The following is a 19,936-nucleotide window of genomic DNA, read 5'->3' on the forward strand; positions in this document are numbered from 1 at the left end:
TGTGTCGTGTCTTTTTAGATTGTAAGCCTGAGGGCAGGGAACAGTCCAATTATAAAGATTGTATGTACAGCGCTGTGTAAATTTACAGCGCTTTATAAATAAAGGTTAATAATAATAATAGGAATGCATAAAAAATCAAGACATAAGAAGCAGGTAAAAAAATATACAAAAGTCTAAAATTCAGTTAATGTATAAACCCTCTTACAAATAAGTTGGAAATAATATTTAAATATTGTAAACACACACCTATGAACAAAATGTTCCGAACCTAGAATAAATACAGAGCAGGGGTGGGGAATCTGTAGACCTCAAAATGCCAAAGGACTCCAGTTCCCATAACTGCCAGTGGTGAGGGATGATGGGAATTGTTCAATATCTAAAGGGCCAAATATTCCTCACACCTGAGATAGTCATCCCACCCAATACAATCCCACATTGCTGCAAGAATTTATGTTTTTCATTTAAATCCCAACAGTGAACTGGGATATTTTAAACTGTAGAGAGAATACAATGTACCATATATGCTTATGTCCTAGAATCCAGTAGTAACTACATCAAACACAGGACAAGCCAGGACATATGAGGACATAAAATGAATAATAATTAATTTGAAAATGAATTTGACAATTCATTTGACAATAAATAGAAAGCACTTGATTCTAAGGTCAGCACAGAACATTGGGAACATTAAGAACTGATATGGATGAGCTAGTTGCAAGATCTTGGAAGAAGCATTAATTTTGCCATCTGGAACTACAAAGTGACATGGTAATTATTGTTCATGATGGCAATCTGAGTAACTTCCGTTAGCTTGATGATCAACTAATATATGACATCAAAAAATTAACAAAAGACAACAAGTACTGTATGTAAAATCTTCTCGGTTGGAGGTGCCAGATAGGAAGGAGGATCTTTCATGTTCTTGCTTACTTAAAAAATACGAAATAAAAATAAAATAAGATCCATAATATGATTGAAAGGATCAAAACAATGGTTAAATTCATTAATTTTCTGCCATTTCTTCTATCGTTATTGTGGTTGTGGTTGTTATATTTATATACCAGTTTTTGCCAGCCCTGGAACTCAACGCAGCTTACAAAGCTAAAACAGGTATAAACAAAAGTGCACAGCATTACAACTTACAAAAGGATAAGTACAATTCAATTATAAATTAGAACAATTTTTTAAAAACCCAAGAAAAACCCATTAGAACAACATAAAATACAGGATTTCATTAAAAGTCCTTTCCTAATAAACAGTTAATAACACTAATATATTATTTTATTTATTTATGAACTTGAAGTTATCGTCTACACAACTGTGGCAGTGAGATTAACCTAGAGAAAATATTAAGAGTACAAAAATTGCAGGTAGTATCTCTACATTAAAAAAAACAAAACCCAACAGACTGTATTTCCTGGTTCTTGCAACTACAGAAGCAAAAGGGCTGGAAACATCCAATAACTGTGATATAGAAAATTTATAAAGGCTGCATCTGCACTGCAGAAATAATGTAGTTTGACACTACTTTAACTGTCATGGCTCCATCCTGGCACCAGAGCTCTCTATCTCACAAAACTTAAAATCCCAGAATTCCATAGCATAGAGCTATGGCAGTTAAAACGGTGTCAAACTGCATTACATTTGCAGTGCAGATGCAGCCAAAGTCTCAAGATGTTAGGATTTTGTTACTGAAAACAGGCCAATGCATTTCAGCCTAGAAATATTGTATAGCCTCGGGGGCTATTAAAAGAAAAAAGGGACAAATACACTTACATACCAGATGACTAGCATTATATACATTTGTTTGTACAGATGTGAAAGCCTGCCATGATTAACCTGTAGTAACATGTGTTGTTTTTTTTTTGGACCACAAGCCTTAATATAAGGAGCTTCTCAATGAGAACTATTTTACCCAGAGAGAATCCCGGAGTCTTAACCTGGCTTTTAAAACTACATCTGAGAGATATGGTGCCAATGTAGATATTCCAACCTCAAATCAAGATTTCTAAAAAACGTGTGTGTGTGTGTGTGTGTGTTGGGGCAAGACAATAAATAACATGTTAGTTTCACAAGGCAATTTTCCTTTGTCAAAGCTGCAGCAATTCCCTATGTAGTTCCCTACAGTAAGAAGGTGAGAAAGCACTTAACAGTAGTTTAAATTGGAGCAATTAGTCAGAATGCTGCTGAGTCCTGTAAGCGCTTACAACACAACACTGCCAACTGCTAAACTCACTAGTAATTGATCTCCACTTAGTATCAGTCTCCCTCCAAGTGTTCTGGCCTTGTAAAAATGTGAACACAGCAGCAATAGAAACAAATTCAGAAGATGGAGAAATGAATACTCACGTGTGAGGATATAAGAAAAAGCAAGGTCCTGAGCAAGAATATAAGGTAACAACAACATTTATTTGTAATACCCTTTCCACCAAAGGGCAGAACATCAAATGTATATAATTAAAAACAGATGCTGAAACACCACACTATAAAATGCTAAAATATTAAAATAATACAGTATATTCATGTACTAAAACTCCTTATCAGAGCACCCTTGGTAGATATTTGGGGGAAGCTTGCTTACTTATTACAGCAATCAACTGTGCATTCACTCATATAGATACTGTATCTTCTCACAACTTTAATGTGATTTCAGCTGAAAGGTTTTTGACAGAAACATCATCCCACGCTCTTGGATCTGGCCTTTGCCTTCATCCAGTTCCTACCAACCCTCATAAGAGTCAGACAACTGATCAGATAGTCTGGACACACCTGTGCAGGGACACATGTTGGGCTATGTGAACACAAAGGCAACTACTTGCAAAACTTCAATTACAGGTAAGCCAACTGCTCTCTTTCTTTGTAGTCTCTATGCTCCAAATATGGGTGTGTGAAAAGTTGTCTCATGATGTTCCTGCAGAGCATCTCTGGATAAGACGACAGAAAGATAAGAGCACAGACAAAGACTGGCTACTGTGATGGCAATGCACATGTCGGCAAGATGCAGTGAGATCAAATGGCAAGGGATAAAATAGGTAAGAAGGGTAATCCGCACAGTGAACTGTAGGAAGTAGAGTGAAGACCATCAAATGATATTACAGAAAGAGCTGTCTTTTAAGTCAGGGACCATAAGAGATAAAGGATTCAGGCAGTGGTGACCACAAAAAGGATCTCTTTAGTATTATGCACCCGTTCAGCCATCTACCATCCTACGCAGCAACTGTCAAGCATATTGAATGGAACCCAGCCTGTTCTATTCCTCTTGGCTCTAGGTATGTTACTCCCTTCTGGAGGACAAACTCTATCTGCTGCTAGAGAATGGGAGATGCTGTGGGGGGTAAATCAGGTGACATTGGCAAATGAAAGGTTTTCCAGTTTGATCATCTCATCTCTCATGATGAGAATGCAGCCTATATGAGCTGTCCCTAGCTAGGGAAAAATGGCAAAGTGATCTCTAAAAACTGGGCTAAGAAAGAAGCTTGGAAATAAACCAAGTTTACCTCTTATATAAATAAGTCAATGCAGGATGGTGGACTAGACTTTGAGACCTGTAGTTAATGGAGAAAAATTGCAGACAGTAATAACAGAGTGAGAGGTTTACACTCTAGACTGACTTTCCACACAATTTGGCACCCACTTGTTGAATGCATCCAGAGGGACCTCCTTTCTAGACATCCCCCAATCTTATCTAAATTTTTATGGAAAGATGTCTTCCAGGATCCCTGTTTATAATTTCCAGGGCATTATTTTTGGTTATGGTTTAATTTCTGCTTTTTCAGTGAAATAACCACATTTGAGGGTTTATTGTCTGCGACATTTTTATTTGTTGTTGTTTTAGTATACTGTTTGTTGTCATGTTTTGTTTGTAAATAAAATTATTATTTTAAAAAATACATATAGGTAAAAGCCTTTTTAACTCTGTTTGGTTGACACAGAGTGGTAAAACTGATATATGTGAATATATATACAGGTGAGTCCCTGTAGCGGGAGGAAGGCAGGATATGATGATGATGATGATGACGACAGCTTGGCAATTTTGTGTGCAGAATGCCTGCTTACCAAAGGAAACATCTACCAAACATGCGCTCACATTTGAAAATAGGATGTCAGGTGCAAGGAACCACTAGCAGGGGACAGAAGTTACTTTTTAGGCCCTCAAAAGCATCCTGGCCAAGGTTAAAAATACAATACTAGACCATATACTTCTGTGGTGGTTTGATGAAGCAGATGTTCTTCACCACCACTTCCCTATGCATCTGTGCACACAAGTATTACATTATACATCTTTGAAGTCTAATCATACTACCAAGACAGAAGCAAAAAAGGCTTCTGCAGCCAGCAATAGCCAAATGACAGTGTAAAAGTAAGGATGAGCTCCTGCATTTCTCGCTGCTCCTGCCATGCTGCTGTTGAGGGACACATCTGAAAGGACACCTGCCACCTTGAGGCTGGCTGGCTGCCAAGTCAAATCTACATTGGTGCAATATGTAAATTACTACACAACCTTCAAAATATTGACATTATCTAAAATTCTTTCCCTAGAGTACTAAGTGGACACTCCTTGCCCTATCACTGTGTTTTGTGCTGACTACTTGAAAATTAAGAAGAACTAGCCTTGAAACCCACCTCTCTGCAGTGTTAATACGACTCTGATGTGTTCAAGACATGTTGATTCATTGTTAATCTTAGTGACTCGAGGCTATTTCTCAAGAAGGCACAAAAACAGAGAGGGGTATAAAAAAAGGTTATGTAGATTAATTCAGCTCAAAAACAGGCCAAATAAACTGGCCCTTGCCCAGCCATCATTCAGCTGAAGCTTGAAGGACTTTTCTTCTCATCTGTTAAATGCCCTCATCCGTCAACGTGTAAAATACATAAGGCAGAATAGATTCTCAAAGCAAAGATTATTATTAAACTCACAAAGGGCTTAAAAGATTATGTGTCCCAATCAGAAGGCAAGCTTTAAGGAGCTGACTGAGCATCACTTTTGGATGGGGTGAGTCAAGGAAAGACAATTTCATCCAGAGCTTAAAGGATAGGTGTAATAAGCTTTCTTTTGGGGGTTTGAATTTCACTCTTCTAGGTTGCACAAAAAAGATCTTTGCGGCAGTCTTGTTCTGCATATGAGTATTCTCAACCCTAACAAATTATTTGGAAGAAGAAAAGATTGATCATTAGATTTGCCACCCCAATTTGTTGCTCAAAGAACTGGAAAAAATGAAGAAGAAAAGTAAATATACAACTGTTAAGGACTCTAATTGGGCAGCAGAAATGAAACTGCAGACAGGAACTGAACATTTATGAAATTCCCTTCCAAGGAATTTCCACTGGTGAATCTCTGGTTTTTAGGAAGCTTCTTAAGAAGCTTCATGATTCTGTTGAGCCAAAAGAGAGAAAGGAAGTTAAAATAATACCAGCGCAAAATTTAAACACGAGCTAGTGTGCATGTGTGTGGTGGACAAAATGCTGGATTTAAAATAGTAAGACCTGGTTTCTCAATGACTGCTAAGCCCTGAAACTCACAAGGTGTTCATCATTCAAGGCCCTCAAGAGACAGAGCCCTCCCTCCATGGCCAACTGCCATCGCTCAGCCTGGAGGGAGTGAGGGAATGAGAAGGGGCTAATTTTAAATTTTTATTTTATTCTATTTGTATTTGTGTTTTTATTCCTGTAACCCACCCGGATTCCTTGTGATTGGGCAGGCTATAAATAAATAATCTACCTCTTAGGTGGATATAAAATACAGTTGCCCCTTCAAGACTTAAAATTTGCAGATTGGAAAATCTGTGGAGGGGCAACCGCCATTAATCCCAATGGGGCACACACCTGTGGTGCGTGCCTGCATGCACACACCCCATTCAAGCCTATTGTGCTTGAATATGTGTGAGTTTTGGAACTTTACGAGGGAGTCCGGAATGGATCCCCCACAAGTTTCAATGGATGACTGTATGATCAAAGAGTACAGCCAATGAATTACCCAATCTAGCTCTAGTTCAATCTCTACTTGGGAAGCAAATATTTTCTCTAGACCACTAAGGCTATGCAAATGCTCAAAGAGGCAGAACATTATAACCACCTTTTCTCTTTGCTACAAAATCACAAGTCTGATTCACAAGTATAATTTTCATATTCAAACACTGATCTAGCCATATAGTATAATTTGGAGACTGGACAATGTGAAAAGTTGACTGTTCATGCTATCAGTGCATGCTCACCATACCTTCATGTGAATGTGTTTACTCCTATTACTTTCAACATCTGTCAGCTCCTTCCCTCTCAAATCTGGAACGTTACTTTCATTTGCACAGGTAATTAGATGACATTTAAAACACAGTTTTTCTATTCATTTTCATAAACAGCTTGGCATTTTGTTCATTTGTTTCTAATTAACAGGCAGATGTACTGAGCATGAATGCACGTGCACGGATGCACAAATACACATTATATGGATGTATTTCACAGCAACACTTGAATTTAATTTTCATAGAAACCATAATATGGAAGATCAAATATGTATCTTATAATATTAAGGAATGATAATTAGTCATGCAGGCATACAATTGTGTGCATGTGCGTGTGTGCATGCAAGCACCCACCCATTATTTGTTATGGCTCTGAAAGCCTTCTTGGATAGTGCAAACAAAGTGACCTTGGGTGAGTCACCCTCTCTCAGCCTCAGAGGATGGCAATGGTAAATGCCCTCTGAATAAACCTGCCAATAAAACCCTGTGATAGGTTCACCTTAGAGTTGCCATAAGTTAGAAACAACTAGAAAGCACACAAAAACAACATTTCTATTTGTCATGATTTGGACTGGGTAATAGATATATAGACAAAATAGTACAACTCACTTTTTCCTGCCCCCAGGCACAAAGCAAAGGCTTCTAAATATAATTTTGGCAAGGAGTTGGCACCATGGGTTGATAATGTGTGACTTCTCAATACACCTCCAAGTATTTGAGGTATCAATAATTGCCTGTTATTTTACTGCTACTCTTTAAGTGCTTTCACTCATTATTAACGCCAGAAAGCCATGCTTTCACATTCTTCCATCCGGTGATTATTTCATTCTAAAATAGATTTGGGAGCATAGCTGGAGTCCTCCATTGACAAAACACTTCAAATCAGCTGGAAGCTAGATGGCCTTAATAGCAAATTATTTTAAAATGTACTTCATACTTCGTTATTTTCAACATGGTTCATGAATAGCCACACGTAACCTCTAAATTACAGTAAGGTGATAAAATTACTTTTAATTCAGTTTTTAAAGACTTCCACATTTACAACTCTAAATATAGGAAATAAACCCTGTGATTGATGAAAAATTATATTCCAGCACAAGATTGGGGAGATGTTCCATACATATTAAGCACACAATCGCACACAAAAGTACAGTTGAAAAATGTGTTCAGCTGAGCACCATGCCTGGTTTTAAGCACACTGTGTGATTAGACCTAGAATTCTGTCTGCACAGAACCTCTCTTAACAGACACTGGAAAATGTAATGCTGTAGATTGTTGTTCAACTTGTGCAGCTAGAGAATGTGGACAAGATACATGAATGACAGCAGACCAGGGGTGGCCATACTTGCTCAGTCACATAAACTTGAGATGTTTAACCGCCCAAGACATGAACAAAGAGTATGATCTAGAAAAAACGCCACACATTTTCTGTTCTTGAGAAAGGTGTTGGAGTATCTTTTTTATGGTGTCTATTCAAATCAGGAAGTAATAGAGCATGCTGATTACAGCTGTCCCTCCATATTCGCTAGAGTTAGGGGAACAAGACCTCCGTGAATATGGAAAAACCGCAAATAACAAAAACACTGTTTTTACCTGGGAGGACACCTCTCTAGGAATCTCTAGGTCCTCCAGTGCAACTCTGTGGTCAATGTCCAACATACACTGACCATAGAATGGCACTGGAGTAGCTACAAATGGTCTTTCAGTGCAACTTTTAGTTAAAGTTGACCACAGAGTTGCACTGGAGGACCTAGACAGTCCTAGAGAGAACATATTCATGAAATCCGTGAATAATCAAATCTGCAAATATCAAAGCCGCAAATATGGAGGGATGACTGTATTTGTATCTATTCCAATCTATTCAGGCAGTTTTAGGACAAACTTGTTGTTGGTTACTTCTGAAGATGGCTTATGGCAAGAGAAGTGTAATCCTAGTGGTTCTTCTGGACCATTCAATAGCTTTTGATATTTTCAACCATGACATTCTCTTGAGTCACTGGGCAGGACAGGGTTTAGGAGCCATGATACTATGGTGCTTCCCCTTTTTCTGAAAGGGTTGTCTGAGAAAGTGGTGTTGGGGGAATTTTGCGTTACCCTGTGGTCTTTGGCACACAACCTAACATAGGATGTTTTTTAACATCTATATGAAATGTTGGCAGGTCAGTTATCTTGAGATAACTGTGGTGTCACCAGTACGTTGGGAGCACATATTTTCTTCTTTTGTCTTCTCAGAGAGACAACCTGTGTTTCAAGAACTTCTGCACAGTCCCTTTCTTTCTGTCTTACCATCCTCAAAGGTAAATCTGGTGGGAAAACAGAAGAGCGCCTTCTCCATGGCTGCTCCCAGGATCTGAAACACCCTTCCTAGCAAGGCTAGACTAGTGACATCTTTGCTATCTTTCTGCAGACATGTCAAGACTATTTTTGTTTCGTTCTGGCAGGCCTTTGAAGACTGATTTGCGTAATGTGCTGGATTGAATATTGGTTGTTTCCCTTCTAATGGATATGTTTTTAACTGATTTTAGTTTTATTGAAAGGTTAACTACATTTTTAATTTTTGTATGATGTAAATTTTTGCAACACTTGTTTTAAATGTTGTAAGCTGCCTTGACCCCCAAATGGGAAAAGTTGGGGTGGTGACGGAGATATTATTACAGGCTGTGTCTCCCTGATCCGGAATTCCAAAATATTCCCAAAAACCAAAACATTTTTCATGGGTGGCTGAAACAGTAACATTTTTGCCTTCTGATTGTTTAATATAAACCAACTTAGTTTCATGCACAAAATTATTTAAAATATTGTATAAAATTATCTTCAGGCTGTGTATAAGGTGCATACAAAACTTAAATTAATTTTTGTGTTTAGGCTTAGGTCTCATCTCCAAGATTTCTCATTATATGCATATATACAAATACAGGTATTCCAAAATCCAAAACTTTTCTGGTCCCAAGCATTTCTGATAAGGGAGACTCAGCTGTATTTTCATCTACAAATTCAAACTCTTTAATAAGGCAGTTTAGAAACTGATAAAGGTGAACCAGTTGGATCTTAATCACGACAAGGTGAATATAATCTGGATAGAGAAGATATAAATTAAAGGCATGGAACTGCTCCTATGCAGGACTGTACTCTGCTTGAAGACTGTAAGTTTACAGTTTGGGTTCTTTTTGGGAGTCAGTACTGGCTACAGAAATGCATGTTGGAGCAGTTGCCATAAGTGACTTCTACCTGTTTATAGTGGTATTCCAAATGCAATCTTACCAGTGGATTTAAGATTGATTACGCAGTTTCATCCAGACTGTAATGCACTATACAAGAGGTTTCCTTTGAAGACTATTTAGAAAGCTCAGCTGGCAAAAAAATGCTCACATCTAAGCACAATGCAGGTATTTGCATGAACCGAGTTGTTACAACACACTATACTAACGTTGTACCGCCTGCACATTATAATTTAAAATACTGATCTTAACCTATAAACCCCTATATAATTTGTGTGGGAAACAAAAGAAAGTATGGGCTAAAGAGATAAATTTAATTATTATTTACAAACAGCTGATGCATTTCAAAGTTTTGCTCTGACCAGGCTTAAAGCTGGGTCACTATCATCTCCAATGACAACTTCATCAATTGCAAGCAGTCCTTCAAATAACCTGCTCCTAAATTATTTTGACAACGAAAAGCAGGTGGGAGGTAGGAATCAGTACCAAATCAGCCTAAGAAAGAATATAGAAAGTTTAATGCTTAATAAAATAAATTGCATAACTATTTACAAGCAGCTGATACAATTCAGAGTTCTTATCCTCCATGAAGTAGAATTTAAAGAAATTCAGCATCTACCATATGAATCTTTCTTGCTATCTGCACTTTCTTGACTGAAAGAGTTATCATCCCCCTCCCAACTGCTGACTAAATAATTTGGAGTCATATAATTTGAAAGACTGTTTGCTCCTGTATCATCCTCAGTGGTGGGGCTCAATGGCCAAGTTCTAAGATTTGCCAGATTGCTTGGCACTAGAAGGAATTACTTTTCAGTAGCTTGCCCCTATTTTGGTGGAACACCCTCAACCAGATCACTCTTAATGTGCAAATCTTGGACTTGAAATTCCAGTTTGTTTAAGACAGGGTTAGCCTGTTTAAGATTTGTTTAAGACAGGGTTAGCCTTTGTCTTCCTCTAAGGCTGAGAAAGTGTGACTTGTCCCAAGTCACCCAGTGAGCTTCCATGGCTGAGCAAGGATTGAAACTCTGGTACCGCAGAGCCTTAGTCCAACGCCCGTATCACTACACTGTGTTGTTCTATATTTAACAACGTACTGAGTTTTAGGAATGAAGTCTTGGGTACAAATGTTTTTGGTCTTTATACAGCTCCTTATTTTAGAAAGGACAAAATTATACATTAAATCTGTTCTAAATACACGGGATCTAAAGTGATGCAAATGCAGTGATATTAGGAAGTGACTTTAATGATTCTGTACTGGAAATATATGCAGGTGGTGACAAGTGGAGAGTTCAGTTGACAGATTGGTATAAAAATAGTATATTGACTTTATAAAAATCTTTAAATAGAACTTCAGAAAAACAAGACTGTCCCAGCAGCACTCTATACACTTAAGGCCAAGCCACAGTACACATTGCTGGAATGGCCCTGCTGACTTTAAAATCAGTCAAATTACACGTGATTTTTGTTTTTCCTTTGTCCTGAGGAAGCAGCAGGAGGAAAACATTATCCAGGAAATGCCATCATCACACTACTGATAGAGAAATGGCCCTGTAATAGCTAAGAGAATTGCTACAAGATACAGCCAAATTTGCTTGCCAGTTTCTCTTCAGCCTTACAGAACCACATTCTAATGTCAAAGAATGAAAAAGATTACCGGGAACTCAAAGTTAAACAAAGTATTTGTTTAAAAACGCAAAGTACCTGCACTGTGGAACTTTATCCTATTTTATCCTCTTTATCCTCTTCTTAAAAGAGTCCAAAATAGTGTAAGTGGAAAGTTCCAAGCAGGCAGATAAGAGACCAATGCTTCTCCTGCCTGTCTATTTCCTCATCCTGTTTCTATTGACGTGATTACTTTAGCTTCATTCAGGGATTGTGGTTTCAGCATTTGTTTACCGAAACAAGCTTCTTCCTGATCTGCTGTTCTTACAAATAACTTCAAAAATGCCTCCACGAGTTAAGGATCCCTAGGTTTTTGTGAGTTTTTTGGGCTATGTGGCCATGTTCTAGAAGAGTTTATTCCTGACGTTTCGCCAGCAGCTGTGGCTGGCATCTTCTCTGAAGAAAAGGGATTTTTTTAAAGAAATGCAGTAGCTTAATGGTTAAGACACCAATTCTGACGATCTGGAAGATCGGAAGATTGACAGTTTGGGGCCCAAGCACGACATGATGGGGTGAGCTCTCATCACTAGTCCCAGCTTCTGCTAACCTAGCGGTTGGTTAGCAGCATGCAAATGCAAGCAGACAGATAGGTACTACTTCTGTGGGAAGGTATCAGCATTCAGTGCAGTCATGCTGGTTGCATGATCACAGAGTTGTCTCTGACAACGCTGGCTCTTTGCCTTAGTAATGGAGATGAGCACCGCCCCCCACAGTTGGTTACGACTAGACATTCATGTCAAGGGGAATCCTTTGACTTTTTTTACTGGTTCATTTTAAACGTTGCAAATTTTATCTCCACTGCTCTAGCTGTACAACCTCAGAATGCAAGTAGGCTGATGGAATGGTATTGGTGTGAATCATGGGGCTGGGAGTGTGGGTATCAATCACCAAGAGTGTCTCTATATTTATTTCAATATGGCTTGTGAAAGTTTTGAGTAGAATAGAGCAGAATAAACCATATTTATCAGATATCCCTATGCCAAGGCTGAGAAGTCTATGTAGATGCACCCAACAGAGAAAAGAGATATTTTTTTTATGTTCAATTAATAGAAATGCCCAACATTGCATGGCTTAGAAACACCCCAGCACTTTCCCTCCTCATTTATCTCTTCCTCTCCATTTACCTGAGGCCATGCTGTCTATGGAGCCAAGCGCTCTTTCTCTTTCCTTATCCCGCACATATACTCTTTTTCTTTTCATGCCAATCCAGGTTCTTCTTCTACTCCCACTATCTTAGTGCACTCTGTCTTTGTCTTAATCTTAACTGTAGTTTGTAGTGAGCCGCCAGCTGAGGATTGCAAAGGCCCCTGCCTAAACTGCCAGTAGTAGGATTTCCTATCAAGGAACCATGGCAGTTAATCATTTTCGCCCCGAATGTTCAGTACATCCCTTAGCAGGTTTACAATTTTTTTGGTCCCTGATTCAGTGTTTCTATGCTCTGGACAGGCTTCCAGTATCCTCTTGGGAAAACGGCCTCCCTTGGCTTTACTGCAGGGCATCAGAGTGGGCCTAACAGTGACAAAGCTGCCTCCACTTCCATTGGGGATGTTGGGGGATGTTGAGGGGCGAAATATTGTTTCATTTTCTCCCCAGGTGGTACAATAAGGGTTACCTCTAAGATGCCCTGTAGGCCCAGTGTGGCTGCCCAATCACCAATAGCTGCCCACCCCTGTCTTGGAGGTGTCTACTATAAGAGAGTTAGAAATACCCCACCTCTATTTGTAAAGATATGTATTTTAAATGATGATTTAGTCGATGCATTGTATCGATAGTGGTTTTACTGTTTTATTGAGAGTATTTCATATGAAATTGTAGTTTTTTATCTTGTAATGTTGTTTCTATTGTTGTAATCCCACCTCGATCCACAGGGAGAGGCGGGAAATATAAATAAAAATTATTATTATTATTATTATTATTATTATTATTATCATCATCATCAATCATCCTCATAGATCTTCTCCCTCTACGCCACTGCCTGTTCTACCTTCCCCTACACTCACTTCCTTACTCCACTCTCACTAGGAAACAATATCCTTTCTGTTGATTTGGTTTTCAAAGAGTTTGGGATCTTACTGAGCCAAACTGCAGTGGTACCCACTTTGTTGCCTTTCCTACCATGCTCTTGGCTGACAGCAAACTGCCTAAAGGCCCACTGAAGATATTAATATTCCAGGTCTGACTGCATCTTCACACACTATGCTTACAAAAAAGTCTTCCATCTTGTAAGTGAAGAGAGTTTTTCAAGTTAAACCAGGTTCAAATTAACTAAAATGAACCATTTTTTAAAAGCACACACACAAAAAAAATATGCTAAACGGATGTTATCAGGGGAGGTTATCGGGGGGGGGGGGGGCTATGCGTTACTTGAAGAAAACGGGCTTCTCAAAAGTGGACTCTGGAAGAGTTTCTGTCCATCTTGCATGGTGCTGCAGTGGATATTGTCTCTCTCGTGGCTGGAAGCTCTGCAGTTCTAAGACCCAGTCAGCAACCAAACTCTCCAGTCATTCCCACACTCTTTCCAGCACTCCTCCCTGCCTCCCCTGTGGTCAGGAAAACACTTGAGATTGAAGTGGTTATGGGAGAAGAATGCTATCAACAGGGCCTGCAGAAATCTGGCAAAAATAGGCCAAATAATTGCCCCCCCCCTTGATATGGAAGGAAAGAGCTTGGCCAAATTTAATTCCCATTGTTACATCAATGCTCAGACACTGTCAGAATGGGGGGGGGGCATGTTTTTAAAGTTATTCTGCTCAACCTCCTATACAGCAAATATCACTATCACTTCCCATCCCAATTCTTGTGTGGGAAGATGGAAGGATTATTCCTTTCTTTACAGAATGACGTGAATCTCTTGCCACTATCTCATGTACAAGAGTCATGTAGAAAACGCTCTTCCAACGAAACTGGAATGAGCTCTGTGGGACATAACCTGTCATGATATTCTGAAATTATATTCAAGGAAGCACAACAGATGTACAGTCGGCCCTTCTTATACACGCATTTTTTATACATGGATTCAAGCATACACGGTTTGAAAATGTTTTTAAAAAGTATAAATTTCAAATATCAAACCTTGGCTTTCCATTTTTTATAAGGGACACCATTTTGCTATGTCATTATAGTTAATGGGATTTGAGCATCCACAGATTTTGTTATCCACGGGGGATCTTGGAACCAAACCCCAGAGTATAACAAGGGTCTACTGTATATATCTTTTCTGATATGTTATTTTCAATTTAATTTAAATTCAGTCTGTAGTTTTATATTGAACCTTTCAACAAGTTCCCATGATTACTTACAGAAAGTGAAAACTCCAATGAACAAAGAACAACACACATGGAACTTTGCTGTTCAATCTTTATTCACACCATCCAGCAGTGTCCCCCACCATGGTGTCACCCAGTGCAGCTTCGGGGCAGAGCCAAAAGGGTCCACTCCCAACTCCGTGCCCCACGTGGCTTTACTTCAGAGTAAAGCCATGCGAGGCAGAGACAGGGGTGTCTGCTGGTCCTCCCTGTCCCACATGGCTTTACTCTAAAGTAAAGCCATGGGAGACAGGGATGAGTGGGAGCCTGGCTCTTTCCCTTCCTGCTGCATGCCATGGCATGCAGCAGGGAGGTGGGGGGTGTCACCCCCTTCAGTGATGTCACTCTGTGTGGTCCTCACTCCCCGCATCCTCCTAGTGATGCTACTGACACCATCTAATGTTTTAGAAATGGATCTTGATTAGTGTATTGTGACAATGAGCATTAATTAAATAAGAGAACCAGTGTGGTGTAGTGGTTTGAGTGTTGGACTATGACTCTGGACCCCAAGGCTCAAATTGTACTTGGCCATGGAAACCCACTGGGTGACCTTATGAAGTCACATGCTCTCAGCCTCAGGGGAAGGCAATGACAAACCTCCTCTGAACAAATCTTACCAAGAAAATTCTGTGATAGGTTTGCTTTAGTCACCATAGTCAGAAATGACTTGAAGGCACACAGCAACAATTATCTTTTTTAAAAATCTATGCTCTACATTCAAAAAAGTTTAGAATTTATAGCAGTATGTGCAATAGTTTTCTGTGGGTTTTTCAAGCTATATGGCTGTGTTCTGGAAGAATTTATTTCTGATGTTTCGCCTGCATCTGAAGATGCCAGTACTGATGCAAGCGAAACATCAACAAATAAATAAACAAATACTTCCAGAACACAGCCACATAGCCTGAAAAACCCACAGAAACCTATGGATGCCAACCATGAAAGCCTTCAACTGCAAATACGTGCAATGCAGAGGACCTTGTTGTTCCCAAAATAAAAAAATAAAGATGGTTTCATATCTATTTTCAAGTGTAACTAAAGTAGCTAGTTCTAATGGCAGCTGCTTTCTTTCTAGTAATTATAGGGTTTCCCACTACAAAAGCACACTAGACTATGATTAAGAAGTTATAAATGCCCACGTCAGCAATGCTCACTCATAATAATCAGAGGGTTTTTGATTGCAGAGGGCCAATCCAGCAATAGAGTCAATAGCTTCCAGATGTTTCCAACTATTTAGTGTGATAATCAGAATGATTCAGGAGAGTTTTTACACATTGAATTTAAAGGCTTTTTTTCCACAGCAGGACCAGTATTTTGGACCAAATTAGATTATCTTCTGGGACTCTAAATGGGAGAAGAGATTCCAAAACATGCAATTCCCTGCTCCCCATGATAATGTTGTAAAAGTTCACACAGGAGAAGATTATGTGAAATCTTAGAATCTGGCAATTGGATATTTGGTGACCTCTATCCTAACTGGCCAAACCTCTGCAACTTTTCCCTACTTGACACCTTAGTATGCAATGGCGAAACAATATCAAAGCCTTTCAGAAGATACACTGCAATTTAAAGACAGCTTTATTTTCCCCTGCACTTACTAGCTTCCCAAAAGCAACCTTTAAATGTCATCATGTCATTAGAAATGCCTGGCATCTGTTCTCCTTTGACACACTGGGTTCCTATATAGCACTTGTTGCTCAAAGAGTGATCACAGTCTCGTCTATAGATTCAATTTTAGGTGTCTGCAATAAACCTCCATCAACTGTAACCAACTTCCTGCTTTTGAATAAAAAGAGCACTGAGTGGGGTGTGTGGAAAGCAAATAAAACTGAGAATAGTTAGGAATGGTTAGGAATATTAAAACTTAATCCAACCAGTTGAAAAAGTACTTCAAGCTTTGTAATAATAGGATTTATTTATATGTAACTGACAGGTTCTTTATGAGGCACAGTTGTTCAAATCAGAACATTGTTTTCTATATATGAGCTGATGGATTGGCTGTCTACTGTACTTTATCAATGAACTAGCAAGAACAAAATGGCTCTACTAACTCAGTCATGGTCCAGAGACCACAGACATGGTCCTAATACACTTTGAGGTGGCCCTTAATGAAAACACAAGGAAACAGTAACAGGTTTGATTATTTTAGCTTTGCACTTCATGCTGAAGACACAACCTTCTTTACAGTTTAAAAACTGAAGGTGAAAAGCATTTTGCTTCTTTAGAGTGTACATGTAACAACACATGTGCAAAGTGCAAAGGAATATCTAACTGCACAGACAGTTTTTCTCATTGTGCATTTTATTATAGTTAACTTTACTTATACTCTTTCTTTCTCCCAAGACTAGGACTGACGGCAGGTTACACTCTTAAAAGATTACATTTCAAAACATAAAAAGTCAACATTAAAACCACATTAAAATATTAGTTACATAGCTTTTCTGCATTGTGGCAGAAATTTTTCAACTAATGCCACTCCATATAGTGACAACAGCAAAGCAGTATGGTCCCAAAAAATCAGCATAGCAAGGTTTAAGATCCACTGGTTTAAATGTACACACTTTTCACTCTTGTCCTAATAGCATAATGTCCAGATAAAAGTTCTAAGTTCAAACCATCAATTGCATATAGTATATATTATCAGGACATGGTTCAAGACTGCATGATTTAAAAATTAGCCTGCTCTTTCAGCAATTAAAATTAAGAAATAATTTATTTGGCTAGAAATACAGAACTATTATTGAGAAAATAATGTATTTTATTGGGGGATGGGGGTGGAATTAGCTGCAAATGATGCATTGGATGACAGGCTCCTTATACCACCAGATATCCCAAGTAATCAGTGGAAAAGCAAGGGGGGGGGGGCTTTTGGTAGAAGAAACAAACATTTTAAGCTATTATAGTTCCTATGAATGAAGTAGTTCAGCTGAACCTCAAAATGTTATCAGATAAAAAGAAAAATAGGTATACCTGCAGTCAAGTCCATCTGATCATTCTCCATTCCCGCATTTGTCACCATTGCATTCTGTTCCCCTTTCCGATTCAGTGCCTTAGAAAAGCTGCTGGAGATTGTAGAGAAGAAGCCACGGGTAAAATTACTGTCATGATCACCACATTCTGGAGGCGGAGGTGGCTTTGGACTTCTCTCTCTCCAGTGTGGTGCAGGTTCTGATATAGACCTGTAAAATGGAACCCGAAATGGCCGAGTCGCTGGCATGGCAACCTTCACTTCTGGATATTCCTGGTGGCTATCAGCAATTAAAGTGTGTGCCCTCAAAGGCTGTTCAGTAGTCTTGGATGCATCTGTTCTTTTGGTCACCATCCAGCGAAGTCGGGGATGAGTCTGCCATCGGTAAGCTCCAAGCAGCTTTCCTAAATCTGAACCTGCTCCTTCGCACATCCTCTTGCTTCTGACATGGTAGTACCAGTGATAGTCCTTCAAGCTAGCTCCTACGTTTGCAGAGTCACCATCCTGCTCTGACATAGACCTCTGAAAGAGTGCAGGAGAAGGACTCGGACGCTTTTTAAACACATTCATTTTCCCCTCTCTCTTTTAGTTACCTTACACTTTGGTGCACTTTCTAAAATATTCCCATCTGAGCTACTTCCCTTCCAGGCAACAGTAGCAGATCTTCTTGCCACTGAAGACTTACTACTTAACAGGCATAATTCAAATTCAGTACCACACAATTTTCAATGAACTGTGTGTAACTGTGAAGCAGAGTCAGAATCTACACATGATCTGCCTATCTTCAAATTAAGACAGCTTGTGAAGTAAAATTTCAGTTCCTGGGTTTCATATGTCTGCAGTAAACTTTCAGGAAGTGGCCAAAAAGAAAAAGAAATAGTAATAAAGTCCCACAGATTAAGTGCTTGGCCAATTGTATTTCTGATTCTCATTTTGAAACTCTGAATCAAAAATAGAATGTGAAAGTACCTTTAAATTCCACATAGTAAGATCAAGGAGAAGCAATGTCACAACCACAAGAATCCTGATTTTAAAAATAAGATGCATCAAGACGAGAGCTTCATGGCAACACTGGGCAGAGATGTTTCAGTCCCTGACCAATTCTATACACACACACACACACACAGTTACTATAACTATCTTCAAATCCAGAACAGGAGTAACGCCAAATCCAGAAAAGAAGTAAAGCCAAATCCATTAGATTTCAATGCAGCAGTCCTTCCAGAGATGCACAGAAATGGAGTGCAGGAAAGAAAAAGAAACAACAGCCAGAAGGAATAGTATTGCAAACACAAGAGAGAAAAATATGCATATAGGAGGAGTAAAGAGGGGTGGTAAGTGGTGTTTAGTCAATCACTGACCAAAGCAAAGAAGCAGACCGTTTTGAGGCAAGAGCTTGTGGCAAAAGAAACATGGAAATGTGCATACTTTTCAAGTGAGCAGAGTTTTTGTTTTCATAAATCTAACTGCAGTCAGTAGACTGGAAAGCAATATTTCTATCCAGTTAAGTTTAAAAAAAAGGCCACTACGACAACTTCAGGAACAGCTGACTATATTAAATTTGCTAAAGAAAACATATCTGCTAATAGACACAAGCCAAGTTTCAGACCAGATTGAAACAATGTGCTCACCAACCCCAGAAAATGTGGAGTTTAAAATGGAAATGTTGACAGCCCCTTGGCAAACTCTGCTGTAATGGCACTCAAAATGACTTTTGGTTATTTGAAAGAATTATCTAATTTGGCAGACTAATAAAAAAAGATGAGGCAACCACAGAGTACTGAGCTATGGCCTTTTTATCAACAGCACAACAAAGCTGCAGAATTAGAAGTGGACTTTGAAGATGCTCTCTTCAAGCAAGACCACACACATTATATCTCTAGATTCTGGATTACAACCTTGTTTCTATGAAAAAAGAGAGAAAACAGCCTGAGGTTTCTAACAGAAATGACCAAAATCTTCTGCATTTGCAAGTGACTGCATTAGCATTATACAGTGTCAGACTCATTATGTTGCTCAGGGTATATAGTTGGTTTGTACCTACTCTCCAAGGTTTCAATTAAACTGAGCTTTCCATACCATCCACCTGAGGTCCATTTTAACTGGAGAAGCCAAGGAATTAACCTGGGACTCTGTATGAGCAAATGATGTGCTCCACTACTGAGCTCTGGCCCTTTCCATGAGGTAAGGAGCAAGAAATCATATGGATTGCTCTAAGCACCACATAAAAACTATTATAGAATCGCGCAAAATAGCAAGGCAATGTGTTTACTAACCTAACGTTGTGCACACGTATAGATTTGCGTGCTTTGTGTCCTCAGAATAAAATTGTTTTAAAAGAATACATGCTTCTCACTTAAACAATCAAGGAGGGGCTATTTAAAAGGTCCATTTTTAACCTTAGGGTAAAAGATTCTCATAGCCTTATTGCAAAAATTAGGGTGTGGATGAGAAGAGTCAGTGTCGTGTAGTAATTTGAGTATAGGACTGTGACTCTGGTTCAAAGTCTTGCTCAGCCACGGAAACCCACTGGGTGCCCTTGGATAA

The 19,936-nt window shown here is 39.0% G+C and overlaps 1 protein-coding gene across 4 annotated transcripts in view; it reads right to left on the reverse strand.

Annotated features, from left to right (window-relative positions):
* The window catches only part of LOC149316626 (ras GTPase-activating protein nGAP-like), a 280,129-nt gene that overhangs the window by 160,620 nt on the left and 99,573 nt on the right, over window positions 1–19,936 (reverse strand). The window contains exon 1 of one of the 4 annotated variants that reach the window (XM_089515959.1): window positions 17,392–18,069. The exons of the other annotated variants lie outside the window; for them this stretch is intronic. Coding sequence (XP_089372085.1) covers window positions 17,392–17,959 — 568 coding nt within the window. The 5' untranslated portion in view covers window positions 17,960–18,069. Of the gene's footprint in view, window positions 1–17,391; window positions 18,070–19,936 lie in introns of those variants that run through there. 4 annotated transcript variants of the gene reach the window in all.

This window comes from Sceloporus occidentalis, unplaced genomic scaffold, assembly GCF_023333645.1.
Source record: "Sceloporus occidentalis isolate IW3139 unplaced genomic scaffold, rSceOcc1.0.p SCAF_3, whole genome shotgun sequence".
Lineage (NCBI taxonomy): Eukaryota > Metazoa > Chordata > Lepidosauria > Squamata > Phrynosomatidae > Sceloporus > Sceloporus occidentalis.